This window comes from Amblyomma mixtum, chromosome 5, assembly GCF_055824585.1.
Source record: "Amblyomma mixtum isolate Tamu chromosome 5, ASM5582458v1, whole genome shotgun sequence".
Taxonomy (NCBI): Eukaryota; Metazoa; Arthropoda; class Arachnida; order Ixodida; family Ixodidae; genus Amblyomma; species Amblyomma mixtum.
This window is the reverse complement of record NC_143016.1, coordinates 38,108,513-38,132,050: the sequence shown is the minus strand read 5'-3', so window position 1 is coordinate 38,132,050 and position 23,538 is coordinate 38,108,513. Positions and strand designations below refer to the sequence as shown.

General features: G+C 45.5%; 1 protein-coding gene across 2 annotated transcripts; it reads right to left on the bottom strand.

Annotated features, from left to right (window-relative positions):
* Positions 1 to 1,115: 1,115 nt before the first annotated feature.
* Positions 1,116 to 23,326, bottom strand: LOC149341827 (polycomb complex protein BMI-1-B-like). Of its 2 annotated transcripts, none has more exons than XM_089544055.1 (10): positions 23,199 to 23,326; positions 22,248 to 22,376; positions 17,249 to 17,345; positions 14,183 to 14,238; positions 12,067 to 12,114; positions 11,553 to 11,667; positions 11,208 to 11,268; positions 7,586 to 7,687; positions 4,712 to 4,792; positions 1,116 to 2,960 (listed from the first exon to the last, which is right to left on the bottom strand). In XM_089544055.1, exons 2-10 carry the CDS (start codon positions 22,357 to 22,359, stop codon positions 1,974 to 1,976), a joined length of 1,659 nt encoding a protein of 552 aa, XP_089400181.1. In that variant the 5' UTR covers positions 22,360 to 22,376; positions 23,199 to 23,326; the 3' UTR covers positions 1,116 to 1,973. The 2 variants fall into 2 exon arrangements, with proteins under 2 accessions (XP_089400181.1, XP_089400182.1); XM_089544056.1 differs by lacking the exon at positions 23,199 to 23,326 and adding an exon at positions 22,594 to 22,689.
* Positions 23,327 to 23,538: the final 212 nt, after the last annotated feature.

Below are 23,538 nucleotides of genomic sequence, written 5' to 3'. Positions count from 1 at the left end.
CTACCATGTGGGCCGCGGATGTGCTGCAGCGACATGGGCTGACAGACATCTACTGCAGAGGTGCCATGCTTGACCCAGTCTTGCAGCCCATACCAGGGAACTATAAAGTTTCGTCTCTCTCTCTCTTTCCAACAGAATAAATGATAAAAGGGGCAGAGGCAATTGAGCACCCTCTGCAATGATGTGCAACCTTTGTCATAAGGTGCACTGCTTGAGATTTAATGATGCAATTCATAACTCACACACTCAGAACGAGGCTGCATATACCCATTTCAAGCTTCGTGTGAAGCCAGCCATGAAACATTTTTTGCTTGAACTGCAATCCCCAAACCTCTGGAATGTCTCATTGTAATCTAACTCCTAGTCCGCCCGTCATTTGATATATACTGAAATAGGTGCCATGCCTCTGCAAGTAGTTCTGCTTCCAACAGTGCTCTTCAATCATTTTTCAACACGTGGAGACTGGTTGGATGTGTGGCCGTGGGCCTCCGCTGGCAGCTACCATGGGACGAGGTAAATGTGGGGTGTACTTGAAAGTAGCCTTCAGTCTCTGCATTTGTTTTCCCGGACACACCGTTCACATGCGGTGAAAGCAATTAACTAACCAAAGGCTAGTCGTGGCCGCCGCGTGGTGCGCTCGCAGCAGAAGGTGTTGTCGAAACCAACTGTACTTTTATTTTAATGAGATTTTTCTGACTGCAGTGTACTTGTGACAAGATTAGACCCCTTATGATAGGCAATGGCTAGATCGAAAGCAATGTCCGTTGCAGCCTCGATGCGAAGCAAGTCAGGCCTAGCAACACCTAGCGAGCAATGCGTTGCCAGCACACCAGTGGGCGGCGCACTGTGGCAAGAAGTGCATCGCTGGCGTGGGCGTAATCTATCCTTGCTTCTAAGTTACACAAAAGTTTATCTACTGTAATTTTCGATAGAATGAATTATCAATATATCGACCTATCTCGTGATTCCCTTCAAGTTCCGATAATTCTGGGTTAGACTACCACACAGGACATGGAGAAAAGAAAAAAATCCCACAGGAGTTCTTAGATGCCTTCAGGAGCAACACATCACCTCTGTGAAAAAATGCAACAGCAAGGAGCTATGGCACACAGCACTGCTTATCAAAAATGTTGATGGTGCAAGCACCACTGGTGACTTTTATTTCTGTACAAGTCCTCTATACAAGTGCCTTGATATAGTGCAAAAATACACATCTCAACTTGTATAACACAGCCATGTTACACAATATGCAGCACAAGGTTTTGTGTGCCTTGCGATTGTGACAAGCTCTGGGTGTGGCATAGTCCGTGCGTGCTCCCTGCGTTTTATGCAGGATGAGACAGCTAGGGCTGCTTCACATAGTCCAAGGCACTGCTTTAACTCTCTTGTTGCAGTGGCCCCAAGTAATAAATAAGAGTGCAACACTACTTCAAAGCAGGACCACATCCAGTAACACTTTCAATGACAGCCATTTCAAACAACACAACATGGTGCAAATGAACTTGCAAATATGAACAACTGATTTTTTATTGTGCTAACTAAGCTTTCCTGTCGAAAGTAAGGTGGCAACTAATCTTTATTAGCCTAAATCATAATGCTTTCCAGCCTCTACTGGCGTCCCTTTGCAGTTCAATATGGAAGAAAAGAAAAACAAAAGGGGAGCTAAGCCAACTGAACATCCCGTTCAGCTACAGTTGCCTGCAGTTTACAAAAATATGATGCATGGAGTACAAAACTGACAGTTATGACACATTTAGCAGCACCAGCATTTTTCACTCCTGACGTGGTGCTACTATTCAAAAACAAACTAGGCCCCTTTTCAGCACTAGCACAGACTGAAAACAAGTGGCTAAATGTTTACTGCATGCTTGCACATGCCCTTGCAAAGAACACTCTCTCCACTGGACCTGGCCTGCTTTGAAGTAGCCTCGCTGTGCTTACTATGTACATGCGCTCCTCACAGGAGTCCAAGGTCATGACACTGCTGCCTCCTTGCCAGGCCGAGTGTCCAAGCGTGGTCGCTTGGCTGGACTGCTAGGGCTGTCACTCGGCCGAATGTTCGCCTTTGAGTTTTTTGGTGGCATGTCAGTGCTGTCCGTGACACCATTAGCCTTAGCTGGTGCGGGCAGAATGAGCCTTAAATTGCTATGCACACCGTTTGCTGTTGACAAACCGTTCTTGCGATGAGACAGCGGTGGCATCTTGGAGAACACAGGTGCTTTGCTGCTTGGTCTCTGTCCACCAGTCACAACTCGACTAGCTGGTGGGCTGGCACCAATTGTGTGGCAAGGGTGAGCCACTGGCTGGTTGGCACTGGCCAGGGTGGGTGGGAGCATCTTCTGTTCAACACTGGTCCGGGCACCTGATGCAACACGAGGTAAACATGGTGCACGGTTGACGCTCGGTGGAAGTTTAGCACTTTGTACATTTCTTGCAGGAGAAGCACTGCTGGCATTGCCAGGCTGACTTACAACACCTTGTTTGGGGCTTGCAGGCTCTGGAAGCTTGTTTGGACGAATCTGAACAGGTGGCTTTGATCCAGAATTTTCACTGTTCACAATGTTCGGCTTCTCCGGCTGCCGAGAGCTGGGTGCAGAACTCACAACAGCACTGTCTTTGTTGCTGACTGAAGCGACAACATGGGAGCACCCAGAATTTGTGTGGCGAGCACTGGCGTGGTCCTCAACACCGTGGCTAGCACCATTGGTGTCCACATGGCCAGCAACAGCATGCACTGTGTTGTTGTTAGCACTGGTGTCACTCGAAGGCATGCTGCCTTTTCTGCTGGGCACAGCACCGGTCGGCAGGCTAGCAACAGCCTGCTGGGATGGCGGGGCTGTGATGACAATGCTTTTTCCTTCGTCTGGCGGTACTGGTACCACATCATCGGCTTTTGATCCCGAGCTTACAAGCGATGGTGGTAGCTCAGGAAACCGGTACAACAACCGCATGGGAGTGTTCTGGAACACGAAATAAAAATGGTAAACACAAGTCTGACTTGCATGCAACATGCCTTTCAACAACACTGCTAGCAATTTAAAGTGTGGCAAGACAGCCCACAGGACAGCCGTGTTAGTGCACCAGCAGCTACTCGCAATGCAAATTAAACCTACTGCTATTTCAGCTCACTCTAAAAGGCACAAGAAACCTCACACAATACTTCTGTACTACAGTTTCTGAATGCACAGCAGAAACACAAATGCAAATGAGGCAATGCATAAATAACAGTTCCCAAAACTTATCCTTCTGGTCCTCTGTACAAAACACTAGTCGCATCTTGTGTTACCTCATTAAATTGCAAAAGTTCAATACTTTCGTGGCAGCCATCTTATGGCCTCTCCTTCTCCCCTACAGTGGAGAGGGGGTTTTCCTCTCACCACTTTGCCACCTGTCAACCGCAGAAGGTGCCAGCTTCAGACAACACTGCCGCCTTTTTTTTTTTTTTTGTGACACGGAAGTTCTGATGCTATGCATTAGCAGATAAAATGCTATACAGTCGTCCCCTGTTAATATGGATGACTCGAATTATAGACAACTTTTTCAGGGACCAAGCTTTTCAATGCGTTTACGCATAATTTATATGGACACTCGCTTTCTGGACAATCCGGACAAACGAGAAAAGGAATAAATGCGGCTCGTGGTAGAGTTGAGCATGTCGCATCACTTTCTAGTGGTAGAGTTCAGTAACAGAGCGGGGAAAAAAGTGTAAACTTAAGGCGCGTTCACAGGCGCCAGTGAACACATTGGCCCAGCAAGTGCGCGATGGCCTTGAAAGCATACTGCGCACAGCCGGCAGGCGAGGGCAATCAAGCAGGTCAGCATGGGAGTGGAGGAGAGTGTCGCTACTTTCAAGATCAAGGGGCTTTAGGCCCTGCAGCCGAAAACCATTGCTCCTTGCATGAGCGCCTCCAAGCCTCCACCACTTCCTTAAAAGAAAATAACGTGGCTGCTCAAAACAGCAAAAATAGATATGTAAATAAATAAATAAATAAATATCTGAAATATGGAATGCTGACAAAAACTTTTCCCAGATGCGGCCATCAAAAATGCATGCCCTGAAGGGCAACGCCAAGCACTGGTGAAGAGTGCGGTAAGCTTCGCATTTGTCATCAGGAGGAATTGCAAGGTGCAGTGGTTTGGAAGCTATGTTCTCGTACGCTACATGCACGACATGGACCTGAATGACGAGCCACTTTGTTTTTTATTCGGCGATTTATTCGGAAGTACAGTGCCACCTTAAAGGCCGAACACCGTCCCCAATAGCAGCTCGACAGCAATGCATGGCACACACTGGCACCCTATCTATCCCAATATACTACTTCACCACAGTCCACTAGGAAAAAAAAAGCAAATGTATTTTTGCATTTCACACTCACAAGTCGCAAGGGCAATTTAGAAACACAAATCCATATGTTGTAATTTGCAGTGTGCACACTGCCGTTTACTCCCCTCCCATCTTGAACACTTATTATTTCATAAGCTTTAACCAAAAGATCATATGCTATTAGAACACACTTTCTCTTCTGTTGCTAGCTCTATTCCTTCACTGTGCTGCAGTTCACAAGCACCAAAACTGTGGACCCGAGTCGACCAGACACCAAGCGTTTGACACTCTTTGGCCAAAGGTGCATCACACCAAAAAAATTCTTAATCATCGTCACCAGAAGGCCAAAACTGAACAACAGAAGATAGAATCTAAAGACACCCTTACCCTGCGCCAGGAGTAAATATAGGCAAGGTCTATGAGAGTATAATCATCCACGAGATGGTCGTGCATGTACATCACATCCACCTGTGCCCACAAAAAAAGAAGAGCAACATTAGACACTGCAAAGAATAACCTGCACAGCTATGCCATACGATATAGTACTATACGACGCTGCATAGCATATTCTGCAAGGCTTCTGCATGTTAAAACAGCAGTGGTCACTGATAAAGTATTAGTAATAATAATAACAGTTGAATCCTGCTACAACAAAATTCATGGGACCCGCAAAAAATTTCGCTGAAATGAAAGCTTCGTTGTTGTGAAATCAGGCCAGAACATTGACAGATTGGACTGGATAGCTCAGGAACTTTAATTTTCCAAAAATATGTCAGCTCTGGTCTTTCGCCGTTTTAAAATCAGCACTGCAGCACGATTTTCACAGTACTCCGGAAATGTAGACGTATTTGCATAATAAATGCAAGAGCTACATTTGCTATCAAAACGCAATTTTTCTCCCCTTGCATGCATTATAAACCACCCTAGCTTTCACCCAAGAGTTTTCACTGAGACTGCGCTGCCTAGAACAGGACAACAAGAACAGGACAGCACTTGCAGTGCTTACCCATTGCATTCACAATCAGCACTGAGCGGCCTAGTTAGCTATCCAGGAAAAAGATTGTTACAACATTGTGGTATGTTCGCTTTTTCAAGCAGTGTTCAGGGTGCTGCCAGAAGTACGTTGCCTCATCATTTCCCATTTGCACGTTGTGGGGACGCACTCGTTCGTCCCCTGTGGTTCGCTTTCCCGCAATGCACTCGAACTGTAGTTAGCTCCCCCGAAACGCACTCTTCTCAGTTTGGTACTTTAACTAACAGGGGAGGGCGCTCGCGTCGCAGCGACACCAGCGCCACGGATGGCGTTCCCCTCACCTGGCGTTCCCAAACATGTTCCCCTCACTTCGTCCCGTCCGGCCTCGGAGTTTTTCCCCTGCCCTACCGTGGGCGAACGTTCGCTCGTAGCCGTGCTGGTGAGCCGGACATCCTCGATTCCTCAGTGTATTTTGTTGCTAGATGGCGTTATTGTTGTTATAGCAATAAATGCCTTGTTTGTGTCAGCCATTGTGTCGTTCCTTTGTTCCCGCAGAGCAAGGCCCGCCGTGGTCGGCGAGCGCTCGGTAGCGTACGCGACCACGGGGTGGGGTCCGCGCGGTTTTGAACTGGGTTAGCCAAGTTAAACGGGGAATACGTATTTATCTCCCCATTTAAAACCCCACAACGTGGGCGAGCTATATCGTGCACATTATTTAGATGGCACTAGTTTGATTCTGAATAACCAAAATGACTCAGATGATCTGGAAAGATGATCAGTTATTTCTTCTTTCTAGAGCGAGGCCGACAACTGTGAGTATTTCAATCCCAGCTTGCGCCTCTACTGCTGTGCTGCTGCTGTGCTCCTTTCTTTTAATGCACAAGTTCACCAAAGAAATTGCTTCTGAAGCCTTGCCTTGCCTGGACGCATGCCTGGTTGTTTGGCCTACTTGTAGTCACCATCACATGACCAAATATTATACACGTTTTTCAGGTATAGTAACTTCTGGAGACAAGGTGGAAAGGAAGCTTGGCAGCAATTACTCCAAGAAGCTAAATACAATGAAAGCTCATTAATTCAGACATTAATTTCAATTTTTGAATCACTTTGAATCCCTAAACCATACAACTTGGTCTTTTCATGCCCCATTGAAGTCTATGCATTATATAGCCCATGAATTCCAACACAAATCACTTTCACCACCAGTAGAAACTACATGGCCTTCAGAGCAAGGCACCTGCGAGCTGCGCCACCTCTTTGGTGATGTGGAGAAGGCCACAATGGCACAAGAATCCGGACGGAAGGGGGGTGTTCTCCCGTTCATCGGCAGCAACAAAGCGCATGACCTCCATCCACGCGCTAGGGATGGTGCAAACAGTGCATAGGTTCAGCGATACAGTGCACAGCCTCCGATCAGAGACATCGCAGAGCTGCTGGCACTCATGAAATGATTGGATAGGAGCTGAAGTTTGCTGTACATCTTCACCTCGCCTTTCTTGTGCTCTCCACACAGCATTTCTGTGCCGCTGGTCGCACTCGTAACCAGTGGGTTTGCAGCAATCACCACAGTTAAGCCGACCTGGTGTGCCATACTGTTGGTATTTAGAAATGTTTGTCCACAGCAAATACGATGCCAAAACACTCCAATAAGGAAGTAATTACTCAATGGCATCCACCCAAGCGCAGCCATACGGCTACCTTGGGGGAATCCCCTAAACATTTGACCAAAACACTTGAAGAGATGATTTAAATGGTGTGAAGTTGACACTGGACTGTTATTGAAATAAGACATCCCCAAAAATTAGCGATCGAAAAACCACCGCCGATCGGTTTTGCAACTTGAGGTCGCAAACTGACAAACCGATCAGCAGAGTGCCTTGGAAATGAATGGAGATGGGAAAGTGAACCGCAAGTCGTGCCTGCTAGTGTGAATGTCAACACACTGTCGACTTGCTCCTTGGACGGAAACACAGTCAGCCGCACACTGTTCGTGGCTCCAATACGGCCGTTCGAAACTTTGGTTAATTTTCGTCAGTTCAAACTTCGAACAATTCAAACTGTGTTGGCGCCCCCGTGCAGTTTGAATTAATGAGCTATTTTTACTGTAGCCGTCACTGAACTGCATGATGCTGAATAGAAATTGAAGAGGCTCTTAAGAGACATGGCAACTAGGTTAAGTGCATTCAGAAAGAAACCAGGCACCACATTTTACCTCCTAAGCCAGTACACAACTTGGCACCAAGCAAAATGCGAACTGGTGGTGCTAAAGTTGCCACTGCAATACTTGCCTCATGGTTCTTGGCCAGCCCAAACTTTGCCCTCAAAAACTTCTTGAGATGGCCAACTGTGAAACCACCGGGGCAGAGGAGGTAGCGGCGACTGCCTGGGGGCTGCAAAGGAGGGGCATTCATTACACAGAAGCTCACAACTGAGGCTGCTGTTTTTTTGTGCTGACTTAGTTGTTAGCACTGAAAATGCAAGCTCTTTTTCTGTTTTTTTTTTTTTTTCATTTTTGATGCTGTTTTCGTATTGTGGCATTAGCTTCAATTTGTCTGCAAGACTAAACATTAAGCTACAGCCTATGCTTTGGTAGAACAACCAATAAAAAGTATGCTATAACTGCTAATTTGAAATCACTCATTTTGAACTTCCAGTTACCATATTTACTGTCATTTGCGCGCTTTTTTTCCTAAAATTAAGACTTCAAAAAGGGAGTGCACAAACTGCAAATTACTGTAAAAGCCCACATAAAATATGGACCCGCATATAATACGAGGTGTAATTTGGAGATAGCAAGAACGAAAAAAAAAAAAGTTTTCATCCGCATATAATGTGCGCACTTTTTTTCCTAAAATTAAGACTTCAAAAAGGGGGTGCACAAACTGCAAATTACTGTAAAAGCCTGCATAAAATATGGACCCGCATATAATAAGAGGTGTAATTTGGAGATAGCAAGAACGACAAAAAAAAAAAAAAAGGGTTTCATGCGCATATTATACGAGTAAGGCAGTCAGCTTGAAGGCGTTCCAGAATTCCCGATTTTTTGTGTACGCCGGCGTGAAGAATATGACGCGTGCAGCACGTGTGCCAAATATCTGCCAGATACAGATCGGGTGTCGCGTTCATGCCTACTCTTGTCCTTCGCTGCAAGCATGCATAGACTGGCTCTGGCACAAGCTCAGGTGCGGACGCTTCGGAAGTGGCCATAATCGGTGCTTTAGTGATCGTCGTCATCGCGTGCACTGTCTTCCGAAAAGCCCTTGTCAGAGATACCACATAAACGCATGTAAGGGCCGCACCCGTGTATGGGCCGCACCCAGTTTTCCCGAAGGAAATGTTTAAAAAAAAATAATAAATCCGTGTAAGGGCCGCACCCGAACTTTCCACGACCCAGGTGGGAATAGGCTTCTAAATGCACACGCCGTGGCCTCCACGATCAGCTCAGGCTGCAAACAAAAGTGCACTTGATTGCGGAGCGCTTGATCGCGAAGGCCACGCACGTGCACAGGAGCTTCCAAGTGCCGTCCATGGATGGCGCCCTAGGTGGCGGTCATCATCATCATTATCGTAAACTTTTTTTCTCCGCCGCGACCTCCTGCCATTCACATCGACATCAGCATCGCCAGCTCCAGCCATTTGTTTGTTTTTGTGGCGTGTTAGCGTGCTCACCGTAGTTGTGGTGGTTGTAGCTTTCATGTGCTGCCGCCGAGCTTTGCAGTTTTAGCACGATGGGCAAGCGCCTTAATAGCTACACGGCTGGAAGTTAGCTCTCGAACACGCAAGCGTGCGGCGGGCAGGAAATTCGACGCGGCCGAGGAGTGCGTCCGATGATGGTGCAACCAGGATGCATTGAGAAACACAAGCTGTAAAAAGCCCGCTTTCCGAGACAAGCAGTGCGAGTTTCCCGAAATGGAAGAAGAGCTGCTCTCTTATGTGATGGAAGTGTGGAACAACGGCTACGCGTTGACAGCGGACGTGCTGCGCGGCTTCTTTAGGGATGAGCGTGCACCAGAGCACAGCACCAGCTCAGAGTCGAAATACTCGGCGAGTGACAATTAAGACGCAGAATAAATGCCGTTCATTCCCTGACTGGTGTGTTTTCACTTTAAATTTTTTTATTTTTTTTTACCCCGAAAACTGGCCCTCGAATCTGAAAAAAAAGAAGTGCTGCCCCTACACGCGTTTATACGGTATCTTACCACTGAAACATGTCTTCGGTGCCATTCAGCATGTTTGATATCTCGCATTTTTTTAAAATACAACTGGTGAGCTCCGCAGGAAAGCTAGACCAAGTGTCTGCCAACCAACTGCACACTGTGGCTGGAGAGGTCCATGTCTGGCGGCAGTAACTGCAGCTCTTCTCCCTGCCTCGTCCACACTACGTAGCAGCACTTGATGCGGTACCAATGCTTTCAGCAGCTGCAATTACTTTCCTTTTAAAAGCAGCCCAGGACTGCTTTCACGGCCCCGATACCATGGGAGGTGCAATCGTGCTGGGGCATCGCAAGGTCAGGTCAGCGCAGTGACCTGGCGTCAAAATCGAAACTACCGACCTATGCCACTTCTAGATAGCGCCTCCTCTCGCTCCAAGCAAGGTGGTAATGGCCCTCGATAATAATGGAACCAGAACTGCGGATTCTGGTCGAAAATTTTTGGATCCACAAATAATGCGAGGCAGAAATTTGACAAGCTGCAATCCAGAAAAAAACCTCGTTTTATACACGCGTTTTTATGGTACGCAGAGATTTAGCGAACACGCCCTAAAAAAAAAACTATAAAAGTGAGAACGAAAAATGTGTACAGTATATTGCCATGCATAAGTCGACCCCACACTTCAGCTCCTCGCAGGCCAAATGAAAGTTCATGCCGAACTTAAGTCGATGCACCCTCTCACCCCCCGACCCATGCTGTAATGTAGTTCCTGGTGCGATGGCATGACGGTGCAGGCGCAGCTCAAAGCAATAAATGTGGAACGATACAATCGCAAAGCCAGCAGTCAGAGCAAATGGAAACACACGGCAATACAATGCCCCTCCCCCAACTACCCCTTTCACATGTGGCCCGGCTGAGAAGCGGCAAACAGAAAAGGCAACGGTTCGGTAGTTTCGGATTCTGGCATGACGCATGGTCCAGAGGTTACCAGAAGTTTGCTCTCGCAGCCGTTTGTATGGGAAAGCGACCATTGGTGCAAGCGAGCTGGGCAAAAAGCGTAGAATTTAATTTTCTTTACTGAAAGCAATTTACAACCGAATCACAGACTTTTTTTTTTTACACCACCCACCCACCTTTTGCAGCCACACACGGTGACGCAGCTGCGCCAATCTTCCAAAGCCTGCTCTGTATGCACCGCGCTTGCGTAGCACGGCGCACAAAATATGCGTTTTTTTTTTTAATTTGGCTAAAAAGTTGGGGGTGCGCAAATTCTACGAGCAAATACAGTAATTGGAGTTCACTTGCAGTCCAGCTAAACCCAACAAAACTCACATTTTCCAATCAGACAAAAACGATAACCCGAATGCACCATTATACGAAGTTAAACTGAAACAGGCCACATAGTGTGCCTGAGCTGGCAAGGTACTATAGCGCGTCAGCTTGCCTCCAACCACTCGACTGCCTTCAGTTATAGCAGTGTTGCTAAAACCCCGTAGTTATGCACCTTGTTACTATCACCTGTGACCAGTCATCATTGACACGTCACTCCACCACCTGTACCTGTGATAGCGCAGCACTGCCACAGCGTCCATTGCTCTACTCTTCCTTTTCCTCGCCAAAGTGATACCCATCGCAATGCCGTGTGCAAAACAGGCCATGGTGCACAGCCCTTACAATTTCAATGCTTTAGAATTGCACACTGCTAACAATTCCACTAGTGCTGATGTAGCAGTAAATTCCACACAGCATGCGACTTACACTTTCTTGGTTTTCAGGTGGAGGAGGGCCCAACAAAAGGGGCCTGATAGGCAGAATGTCCCTGCAAATAGAAAGTGGCCACCACTGAAGTCAAAAGTGCATAACTAAAAACCAAGATGTATATGCAATGTGTGTCAAGGCATGCATCTCCTCCGCCATCTACCGACTTGTTTTCCAACACTTGATGGAAAGTAAGCACTTGATGCCTCCAAAGCATCGAAATGCAGCTGAACTTCATTCCTGTCACTTAAGTGCTTACAATAAACGTTACTACAATAACTGTGCTCACAATAAACGCTCCCCCAAAACCGCCCTTCATCTCTTTTCTATCCACTGTCTACTCACCGTGCGCTGTACTCCAAAGTTACGCTGATCAGGTCCTCAGAGTTAAATATTAGCCGCTCCACATTTTGGATGTCCCCTCGTCCTTCACTGGATATCGGCAGCAGAGATGCACGTTCTGTAGGGTAACAAACTTCATTAGAACTAAGCTTGTGGGAGACAACAGGGAGTGCAACAACTGTGTTCGCTGGCCTTTAATGGCCCACAGGATAGCACTGAGAGGTCCCTCGGTGGTCTGAAATAGCAAATGATCCTCCACTATGAAAGCAACCTCTAAATATCTAAACACAAGAGAAACTTTGCACTACATTTTTTTCGGACGGAAACACAAATTATGAAAAGCATGCTTTTAGCAGCTCAACAAACTTGCTAAAACTTGGTTTCCACACTGAAGAATAACCATACGCAAGACGAAAAGAATTTTTAACCTGAAATGCTATAACATATTATAAACACCAAGGCTAGTAGATTGTATTCAGATAAATTCATGCATGGTGGCACGTAAGGCCCAACTAACCTGATGGAGGCAGGCTGGCATAGTACTGTCGCCGTCTTCGCATTTCATCTGCATTAGGATACAGGGAAACAAAACCATAAAGAGAAGTTCGCACTATGCAGTTCTGTACCCTGCTGCGGTACAAAAGAACAAAACATTCAAATCAACCTTCCATCACTTTCACTCTACACAATGTCTACGCTAAAGTGCCATACAGACAAACCAGTTTGACAAAATGAGTATTTATTTTCACATCAGTGCTTCATGTTAACATACAGTCGCGTAATTTGCACACCCCTAATTTATTACCCGGGTTTATATTAAGAAAAATTCACAGATTATCTCATCGTCAAGATTATATGTAAGCATGAAATGCACTGCAGCAAAAGGTGCAACGCATTCTAGGTCGGCTCATTGATGATGATAGCCACGCAAGCCTCGAGAGCATTCCAGATCAGCCGCTTTTCTCTCCAAAGCTTTCCTTCGCGAGCGACAGTGCTCTCGGCTTTCTCTGCTGTTTTTTTTTATGTATCGTGACCCGCGCGACCAGAGCTGGTTGCTGGCCTTGCTGATGGATGATGCCACAGGATCTGTGTCACAAGCACCCATATTATGTAACAAGCGCAAATCCATGTGGTGCACCAGGTCTGTGTGTGCACCTCATGGGCTGCAGGGCTGAACTTAGGCTCCTTTGCACCGTATACTAGCTTTACCACCACAGGATCAAGAAGGCGCGCGCTGCTGACGCATGCGTTGCTCCAGCCGCAGCACAGTGCGTAGGCGCCGGGGGCGGGTTAAATGAAAGTTTTGCCGCTCTTCATTCCGGTCCACCTCCATGTTCCCCTCCTTTCAAGCACAGAGATTACTCGCGGCATGCCTACAATGGTAGCTAAAAGCATTTCATGCTTAAAAAATTTTACTCTTATTTTATGCTCTTTGCTGCGCCCTACCACCAGCATGCACGCAAGTGTGTGCAAAGCAAGCTTAAGAAGATCGGTGCGGCTGTGTCGCCATCTGTGGCTGCAAAAGGTGTGAGTGGTGAGGGGACGCCACCACGCCACTCTCTGCCAAGGCCAGGCAAAGTCATACCTGATGCGTACGAGGAACGAGAACAACCGGCTTTTTTGGGAGAGAGTGCGAAACAATGGCGCCCGAACCAGCATGCCCTGAATGCCTTGATAACATTCCCCACTTCCTCAGACGTACCCAACATACAAGTGGAAATGAGTCAGCACCAACTGATTCGATTCCATGAAGGAGGTAATGACAATGCAATGGAAAGCAATAATGGCAGCAACAGCCACATCGCAGTGCGTCCTTCCCATCACGCACCGGAATCCATAACAACCGAACCGTTTGCTCTTCAGTTTGCTGCTGGTCAGCCAGGCCGCAAGAGAGGGTGCAGTTTTGTAAACTTTTACCTTCATTTTTCTCTCAAATGCTGCCTTTGCAATTGTATCATTAAGCGTTCATTGCTTTCAGCTGTGGGCACGTTGTCATGCATCCCACGGGTGACTAATAACATGTGGCGGAGCGGGAGGGGAGGGGTATGCATAGACTTATATTTGGAGTAAACTTTTTTTTTTTTTTGCCCAGCGAGAAGTGTGTGCTGGGGGCTTGACAAATAGGTGGTAATATACGGTATTTATTGCGCGCTATGAGCGTTTTTTAGGAAGTGCTAGAGAAATCTCCGTGTGATTTGCGCACCCCCTTTCTGAAGCCCTAATTCAAAGAAAAAAAGTGTGCAAATTACGCGAGTAAATATGGTAGCCCTCAGGTGCATGCTCATCATGTAACCCTTTTTTCAGTTTTTGCTATGCAAAACTAAATGACACAATTCACCTAAATGCTGTTTCATCCAATCTACAAGGTCTAATAGCATGGTAGAGTCAAATTAGAATGACATCCTAGCTTATTGAAGAAAACAAAAAAAAATCAAATAGTGCAGTGGAGTTAAATGCAAAAGAAGTAAAGAAATAAAAGTGTGAAATCCTGTGCATGCCAGAAATCAGCAGCCGGTTGACTACTGCCATTACGACTCCAATGCAACATAAAAGCTGGCCACAAATCCCCAATCACAATTTTTTTTTTCCAGTTTTATTATTCACATGGCATATCAACTGCAGTCATCACTTACTCTTGTAGAGGCCTGGAACTAGCTTGTACACTATGTCTTGGAGTGTCTGGTCTGACCTGCGTGCATTCAAACAAATTCCACATGTGTACAAAAATAATGCCTGCAGCAATATTTAAGGTATATGCAAGGTGATAACAATGAGTATACAAAACCTGAACATTACTAGAAAACATCAGAGTAGAAAATCCAGGAGCTGAAAGTAATCTAGACCGGAAATATACTCTAAACATATCATGTCTGTATCAGCGTGAATTTTCAGCATGATGTTATTAAAAACCAACCAAAATGTTACCACCAGCAAGACAAAATGCTAAGAGCAAGAGCCGTCAAATTCAAGTTAAAAGTGCAGCCCTTAGCCAAGTATTTCAGTAACAGTACTTATATTTCTCGAAACAAACACTTTATTTCAAGCTCAATAAGGAGTTTCAGTTCCACTACATTTATGCCTTATATTGTTTCGATTTTAGTTCTGATATAAAGGTTGCGATGACGCTGCAAGGTCACATGACTTAGATGGCCCACCTGCCTTCTAGGTTGCTCTCTGGACACCACCTAACAGATTCATGCTCGTCATTTTTTGTTCACAACGCCGATGCCGGTTTTTGTAGGTAACGGGGCCTTTAACGGTATCGCGTTAAAACTCGGATGGCAGGACGAAAGCTATCATCGTTTTCGCCACCTCCACTCCACGATAGCCAAAGTGAACAGAGAATGACTGCTGGAAAGCTACAACTGACCGCATTGCTGGCTCCAGGGTACTACTGACGGGTGCGAGAGGAGCAAACGGGTGCACACTGCCTGGCTACAAGCTTTTCTCACCGCTATATCTCCTGTGGCGCAGTTTGCAAAACAAGATAAAGTGTGAACCATGGCCCACAAGATTGCCACTCCACGACGGACACCTGAGTAGTGAGGCAAAGCCTGCCACCCGCCATCCAACCGGGCACAGCTTGGTGCTAAGCAGTTCTATATACCCGTTTTATGGCAGACAGTGTTCAATATATAGAGTAAGAAATTCATGTGTTTGTTGAAAATAATTAGGAACAGTTCGATACAGCCAATAATTCGTAATACCTGTGTCCGTTATAACAAGGTTTGACTGTACTCATATACCAGGTGTCCCAGCTAAATGTAACCAAGCTTTTAAAAAACACGGGTTGTCCTAGCCGTCTTAAACCAAATGAGGGTTGTTTAGAGTCGCGTGACCTAGTCTGCACTATTTTTTCGTTCTTCAAGGTTGACTAATCAGTTAAGCTTAATTAACAATCTTTTTAATTATTGACTTGAGGAACAAAGTGTCAATGGAAAAGTTGTAGATCGCTTTGAGAAACAGCTTACTGAGACATTTGCAGCAAAGTAATATTTAAGTAAAGTAGATTTTTTACCGGCCTTTAACCATAACCCGGACAATAAGAAAAAGCTTTCACATGACAACTGTGCCACTTCAACATCCCAAGACGCGCCTTAAAGAATAAAATCCATTTTTTCTGAAGTCCTCTCCTCGATGAGACTTTGGGTGCACATTGGGACAGAGAAGTGAGCGAGCAGCTGGTCACGTGACAACTTTCTTTTAAGGCCAATAAATGAAGCTACGTAAATTGTAACTTTGAAACCGCACTACTAGCGGTTTTTCGAGGTGGTCTAAAACGTTTGCATTGACACTTTCTTCCTCAAGCTAATAATTAAAAAGTTAGCTAATTAAACTTAACTGATTAATTAACTTTGAAGAGCGAAAAAAATACTCATGACTAGGCCACGCGACTATGAACAACCCTGAGGTGGTTTCACTGGACTAGGACACTTCGCCTTTTTTAAAAGTTTGGTTACATTTGGCTGGGACACCCGGTATATTGTCATAATGTAGCAGCATGTAGCAAGCTTTGCCTTCTGGCTCAGTTTGGCGCAATCGGCGCAGGAATCGCATCATTGTCCGTAATTTGGCTACCGTGATGATTGAGCAGCAGTTCCATCACTGTCATCAATATCAGACCATGTGATTTCCCACCCTTGCACTCGACAACCAGACGATAACATGCCTACATTAGAAGTACACTTCCACTTGTGTTTTTGTCACTCTCAATGACGATAGCAATTTTTTTTTCAAGCAGAGCTCCCAGTACCGCCATTGCAGACTAATTACTGATCTCTTGATGGTGACAAAAACAACCAAGTAGACTTTAAAAGCCTTTTGACAACACAGGATTACTACATCAAATCACCGCAAAAAAAAAACTAATTCATTTGGCGAAAATAACATTCCCCCCCAAAAAATGCATTTTGAAATAAAATCCGAAAAAGTCAACCAAATTTTCAAAAAAGTAAAAACCGCAAAAATCTAACCCCTAGATATGGGGGACGCCACGAGGGCTCCGGATTAATTTGCACCACTTAGGGTTTTTGAAAAAGATAAGAGTATTTCAAGGTTCTTATTTGTACAGTACACACACGCTTTGACATTTTCACCCATTTCGGCACAAAGGTACTATCATACTCGATACAAGTTGCAATGGCTTGGTTCATGGGGATTTAACGTCCCAAAGCGACCGAGGCTATGAGAAATGCCGTGGTGAAGGGCTCCGGAAATTTCGACCACCTGGGGATCTTTAACGTGCACTGACATCGCGCAGCACACGGGCCTCTGGAATTTCGCTTCCATAGAAATTCGACCACCGCGGCCGGGATTGAACCCGTGCACTTCGGGACAGCAGCCGAGCACCATAACCATTGAGCCACTGCGGCGGCATGATGCAATACAAGTTGCAGTGCATTTAGAGTGAACCAGATGAGGTTTCCACTTGCAAGCAGAACAATGCGCCTTCATAGAGAGCATTCAACTTGTATAAATATTAAATAAACTTTTTTCATTTCTTTGAAAGCTAAATACATAAATTTGAGCACTGTTAGGCTCACAACTGAACCCCTACATCTCATGTATTGCAGTGAAGAGCTCCCACTTGCATAAGGAAATAATCTTCCAAACTGTAGGTCAGGTGGGCCATACAACACGAACTTAGGCCTCAATGACAGGTTAAGAGAAAACACTGCCAAACCACCATCACTGCTTACCGAATGTTCTGAAGTGGTCGTGTCTTGTGAACTTGAACATCGCACACAGGACACATTTTGTGCACCTCAAGGTACTTGACTATGCATGTCTTGCAGACTGTGAAGAAAGAAAACAGCAGGCATTGTATCTAGTTGCAGCAACAAGTATTGAAAGAACAAGGTAGATACCAACTGAAAAAACATTTCACTTTGGCTGGAATTGTTCTCAAAGGGCCATTGACCAGGGTCTGGACATTTTAAACAAACAAGCCTCGGGGCGACTAGCAGTGCCAGGCTTTCGCCCAAATCCACGTGAAACGAGTCCCGCAGCACTCGTTACGTCAGATGCAAAGGGCTATCATTGGTTCGCCGTGCCAACTCTTTCTGATGTCATGCAGCCCCCCCCCCCCCCCCCCCCCGTAACCTAACTGTAACCTGATAAGTTAAAAAAAAAAAACTCGAGAGTGGCCTGCATACTATTTAGCTTGATTTTTTTTTTAAATCGCTAGATACAGCACTGCTTTCCCTATGAAAATGTGCAAATGTTGTGCCAGCATTCAAAATCCAGAAATAAGCAAATCATTTCAAATTACAGGTTAACTGCATTAATTTCTGCAAGCTGCAAAGTTCTTGAGCAAGCACTGTTCAGTGCTTGACTACTCAAAAATTGGAGGACACTTAAGCTTCACCTTAAAAAGTGGAACTCGACAGTGTGCTGCAGCACTGCCAGCGAGTCCACGGAACGCCATCACCCATTTGGTGCGACGGCTTGCCAATTGCAAACACCACTGAACGCATTTTTAATTTTTTTCAATAGCTCGAATTAATTGATCAAGTATAAATTATACTCTAAATTTTCTTAATTACCATCATCAAGCATTTCCTTTTTCATTCCGAGAACTTTGAACCCCCCTTTTCCAATTTTTTTATTTCTTTAATTAATCCATTAATCACAATGATTTCACGAACTTATCACCTATCACACACCAATCAGTCATCAATCTCTAGAACCACAAATTACCATGATACGAATTTTTTTACGCAGTCCCCGATTATTTCCGACATGTGATACCAACTACTACTAAGCTTGAACGTCTTTTGACCGTACAAGCTGTATACGCTGTCGCGTAATATTTTCTCTCACAGTTCCTGCACGCTTTCCCGGGATGATGATGATGAAAAACACTTTATTAAACAAACGGTGTTGCACTCTCCGAACTGGGAAAGGCCCTTAGTTGGGACTCCTACGGCCTTAGCTGTTTGCTGTGCCCACTGAACCAGCTGCCCTTGGTTCTCAAGTTCTGAGCAGCACAACGTGGCCTCCCACTGCTCAGGTTTTGAGTAAGTTTCTGAACGGTAACTTTTGCTAATCTAAACCGCACATGATGTCACTTCAACTCTAAACATCCACTGTCAGCTTGATACCGTAGTTATTGACTCTATGCTTTCGATATAGCATCATAAAAAGCTTCTTCTTAAACTGAATGTCAAATTTAACAGAACCAAACCTCTTGAGTGATGGCAGATTACTTAAACATCAGACCACAGCTTGTCACTTCTGACTGCGTTCATTCATGTTCAGTAGAAGTTACCTCTGGTGCCGCACAGGGTTACGAACTAGAACTTTTCAGCATAATTTACACTGACAGTGTGGTCCAAGCAATAAATCGTGCCTGTTCAGAGATTACGAATTCTCATGATCAACTGGAGCTTAATGCAATGTTTTGACAATTTTGTGAATGACTTGAAACTTGGCAGATGACTACTAATTTTAATAAAACAGTGTCAATGTCATCACTACCAGCCAGATCTTGCCCATTGCAGGACAAAGGCCTCTTCCATATCTCTCCAATTAACCCTGTCCCGTGCCAGCTGTGGCCACCCTATCCCCGCAAACCTCTTAATCTCATCAGCCCACCTAACTTTCTGCCGCTCCCTGCTACACTTCCCTTCTCTTAGAATCCAGTCTGTTACTCATAAGGACCATCAGTTATCATGCCTTTGCATTATGTGCCCTGTCCAAACCCATTTCTTCGTCTTGATTTCGACTAGGATGTCATTAACCCATGTTTGATCCCTGACCCACTCTGACCTCTTCCTGTCTCTTAACATTACACCTATCATTTTTCTTTCCATAGCTTGCTGCGCTGTCCTTAACTGAAGTTGAACCATATTCGTTAGCCTCCACATTTCTGCCCCATAATCAAGTACCGGCCACATACAGTTGTTGTATACTTTTCTCTTGAGGGATATTGGTAAACTGCCATTCATGAACTGAGAGAACCTGCCAAATGCGCCCCCCACCCCATTCTTATTTCAGTCATTTTACTCTCATGACCTGGACCTGCAGTCATTAACTGCCCTAAGTAGACTTATTCCCTTACAACTTGCAGCACCTTGCTAGCAATTGCGAACTGCTATTCTTTTCCGATGGCAAATTCCAAGCTCAAGTCAGTGAATTTAATTACAGTGGTGTTACCTTTATGCTTCACCTAAAATGGCCACATGCAGGAGATGCGGGTTTGATCCCCCAGTGTTGCCAGGTGACCAGCAGTGATACGTTGGCTACAAGCTTTCCCCTGGCCTGCTCCTTAGATTACCTGGGGTGATAAGTCTTTGGGAAAATGGGTCTCTGACTGCACCTCAAATACCTCAAGCCATGACACTCTTTGGCCAAAGCACAAAAAAACTAAACCACCTAAAATGGCAAGAGACATAGCACTAACCTATGGTAAAGCCCTTTGTAAACTTGGCACGCTAAAGCATTTAACCAAAGACTGCAAACAGCCTATGTGTCCTCAGAAAGGTTCATATCCAAGTGTGCATCAGCAGTATTGCCAGATCTTATACTTGACACTGCCATGTTAGAATCTCCTCAAAAAACCGAGATTCGATATATATATTGTTATGATAGCAGCTTTTCACCATAATCACATCCTCAAGTTCGCTTTGCAGCCACTGACCAACAAGTGTACGTGAAAATGAGTTAAACTGCTATATAAAATAGTACACTGTATAGAAGCATTAATCTCGCGCATCAGTGAAGCAGCCCAAACAATGCAATCCACAAAACCTTGGTTTGGTTTATTGGGGTTGAACGCCCCAAAGCAACTCATGCTATAAGGGACGCCGTAGTGAAGGGCTCCAGAAATTTCGACCACCTGGGGCTCTTTGATGTGACCTGACATCAGACAGTACACGGGCCTCTAAAATTTCACCTCCACCAAAATTCGGCCGCCGCGGCCGGGATTGAACCTGTGTCTTTTGGGTCAGCAGCTGAGTGCCATAACCACTGAGACACCATAGCGGGTCAGAAAACCTTGATCCCTACAGGTACAGGTCATCGCTGGATTATTTCAAGTTCCCAGTTTTTCCATATACTGTAGAAATATGGAACCTGGACAGGTCACTTCGTGCACTACCTTTTAAGGAGTTCTTGAAAGAGTTGCTTAACTGTGCTGTTTGTTATGTAATCATTCCAGCTACGCCTCAGACAGACAGTGGTATCGGTAGATAAATAAACAAATAAAATTTGCAGTGCATATAACTGGAAACTTTCTGTTTACAGTTCAGCAGTCTCATCACTCAGTAACTCTTTGGCCCACAGAAAAAAAAAAAAAAAATTATCCAATGCACCACACTAAAGCTGTGAAAGTAAAATCACCTACAATGACATGCACTTTCTGCTGGAATAGACTACGTGGCAAGGCCAGCAGATGGCATTACAGCAAGTGAGGTAGCCGATGACAACACTCTCTTGACTTGCGTCAGTCACAACAATGCTGTCACGACAAAGGTGGGATAATATACATTCGAGGGCAATAGCCCTGTTCTCCAAGGACCGTAATAATTAAGAATTATGCCTACAAGCTTTGCCTTCATTGATTCAATCTACCTGAATAAGTCCTCCAAAACCATTTCCGAACCACATTAAAAGGTTTTGGCAATACATAGGACTCACGCCTCTTTACGTCTGGCAAAGCTGTGCACTAAAGGAACTAAACATCACATTAAAAAAAAAAACTCAATAAAAAGTTGTGACATTCACCAGAATGTCAGACAGGTAATGACATCCCTTAGCTGGCCCCATTCCAAACCCCTCAGAGGAGCAGTGGGAGGCTATTCTGCTCAGCGATGATCCTGACCATCAGCACTGGCTGGTGGGGAGGGCCAGCGCAGCAGCAACAGCCAGTGGACTACGGGACTAGGCGGCCCACCCGCATGTTCTAAGAATATTCAGCAAATAAAAATGTTTTAAATCAATCAATCAATCCTATTCCTAAATTTTCTTAGTTGATATAAACAACACTGGTTAAAAAAAGAAGCTCCCGCCGTGGTGGCTCAGTGGTTACGGCGCTCGGCTGCTGACCCGAAAGACGCGGGTTCGATCCCGGCCGCGGCGGCTGAATTTCGATGAAAGCGAAATTCTAAAGGTCCGTGTGCTGTGCGATGTCAGTTCACGTTAAAGAACCCCAGGTGGTCGAAATCTCCGGAGCCCTTCACTACGGCGTCCCTCATAGCCTGAGTTGCTTCGGGACGTTAAACCCCAATAAACCAAACCAAAAAAAGAAGCTAAATAAAGAAGAGCACCGGAGACACCCTTATTGCTCAAGAAAATGGCTCAACGCAATTCAACAGAAGGCTAAAGAGGCCTGTTTCGTGAAGTAAGGGCTGCATCCAGCGGCGAATATGTCACAAATTGCACTGCCCAAGGACAAGAAATGACCTATCTGTGGTCTTTCAGATTTGTTACGGCTGAATGAAACAACAGTCCGAAACTATAACGAAACCCCACACGGCTCGCCGACCTCGCACTGTTTCGACACCAACCAAGTATTGCCTAATTCATGAGGAAAGCGTCATCGTAGAGCGACTGCGGTAATCAACTCAAAACTTCCCGGGTCCCAGGCTGACATGAAGCGCCGTAATATTTGGGCTTCAACGATTTCATTTTTGCGCTCATCGGACTAAAATGAGAAGAAAGCACAAATAACACAAGAAAAAGTTGTGCGCAACTTACATGAATGTAAACATTCAATGATGGTGGTCGCATCAACGAAGTAGCCGCCGCAGAGAACGCAGGTCAGATGTTCGTTAAGTTCGACCAATTTCTTCCGCCCCGCTCCCTGCATCTTGTTAATTCATTATTCTGTGGACAAAAGAGCCAAAATCAATGAGCACGACTACGGCAGGTCGCCCAACATAGTTTGAAAGACCGCTCACGCCGACTCCGTTGCAACAGTTGCAACGCTACCGACCGCTGCAGCCACACGGGTTTCATGAAAACATGCTACAAAAGCCACCCCTCCAACCTCCAGTAATAATAATAATAAAAAAAGAAATGCATATGAGCGCCCTTTGGTCACCTTTTAAATCAAAAAGCGCAGTGTCCAGAGTTCTTTCAAAACATAGCAAGCAGACGTTACAACAGTGACACGGAACGCAGCCTGCGGAGTTTGCATACATACTTGAATGTTGATTGACAGCGCTCGTTTTGATGTCAATACTCATGGCGGGAGCTAAACGGCCGTTGCGATGACAAAGGCTGCTTCGGGCTTGTCATATGCTCGTCGCGCATCAACACCTATGTAATGAACTAATTAGAGTTATTCGTGTCTAGCGAACAGTGCAACAAGTAGCTACTTGCAAGGATTTGGAAGTTACGCTACAGCGCGAGCGTCCTAGCGTGCGTAGAGCGCTCGTTGGGTCGCGAGATGGCAAAGTCACCTTTGACAGCACACACACGTAAATGGCCCGCAGTGCTAAACCACAAGAGCCTCGACATTCTCAGAGCTTGTAAAAGCGGCAGAAACGGCTACAAACTATGAAATCAGAAAGAAAACCTGTTAAGCCTACATCAAGAAGCGCCGAACAGCGTTGTGCACGTAGCCGTCACACAGGCGACTACACGGCTGGCAAACTGTCAGGCAGCGCGACATGTGCAGCGCGTAAACGTTGTTGGTGTACTCACCCTTACTCATGCACCACCTTAGATTAAAACACGCACAACAGAAGAAAAACGCAGTTCAAATATCCTTTCTGACAAAAACTGTCGCAAAGCGTAGCCGACGCCATGCGTGGACGTCACGTGACTTTTCTTGACTGACGCGATATCCGTATTCTTTTGTATGTGTATTACAGCTACGCCGGCTCCGTCTTCCGCTTTTGACTGCTCAACCAGCCAAACTTGCACGTGCTTTGCGGATTGGAATGACCATTGCGACAGTTCATTATCGCGAATATTTCAGTTCAGTTTACGAGCTTGCCAGTACCCTGGTGCTTAAAATAGCGCCGCAAACTGCAAAAACCCG

Excerpts from the sequence above, each read along its gene's own strand:
- LOC149341827 (XM_089544055.1), bottom strand. The coding sequence starts at position 22,359 with ATGCAGGGAGCGGGGCGGAAGAAATTGGTCGAACTTAACGAACATCTG. Across the intron at positions 4,793-7,585 it reads GGCTGGCCAAGAACCATGAG|GTGGATGTGATGTACATGCA; the intron begins GCAAGTATTGCA and ends TTGTGGGCACAG. Across the intron at positions 2,961-4,711 it reads ATATTTACTCCTGGCGCAGG|AACACTCCCATGCGGTTGTT; the intron begins GTAAGGGTGTCT and ends TTCGTGTTCCAG.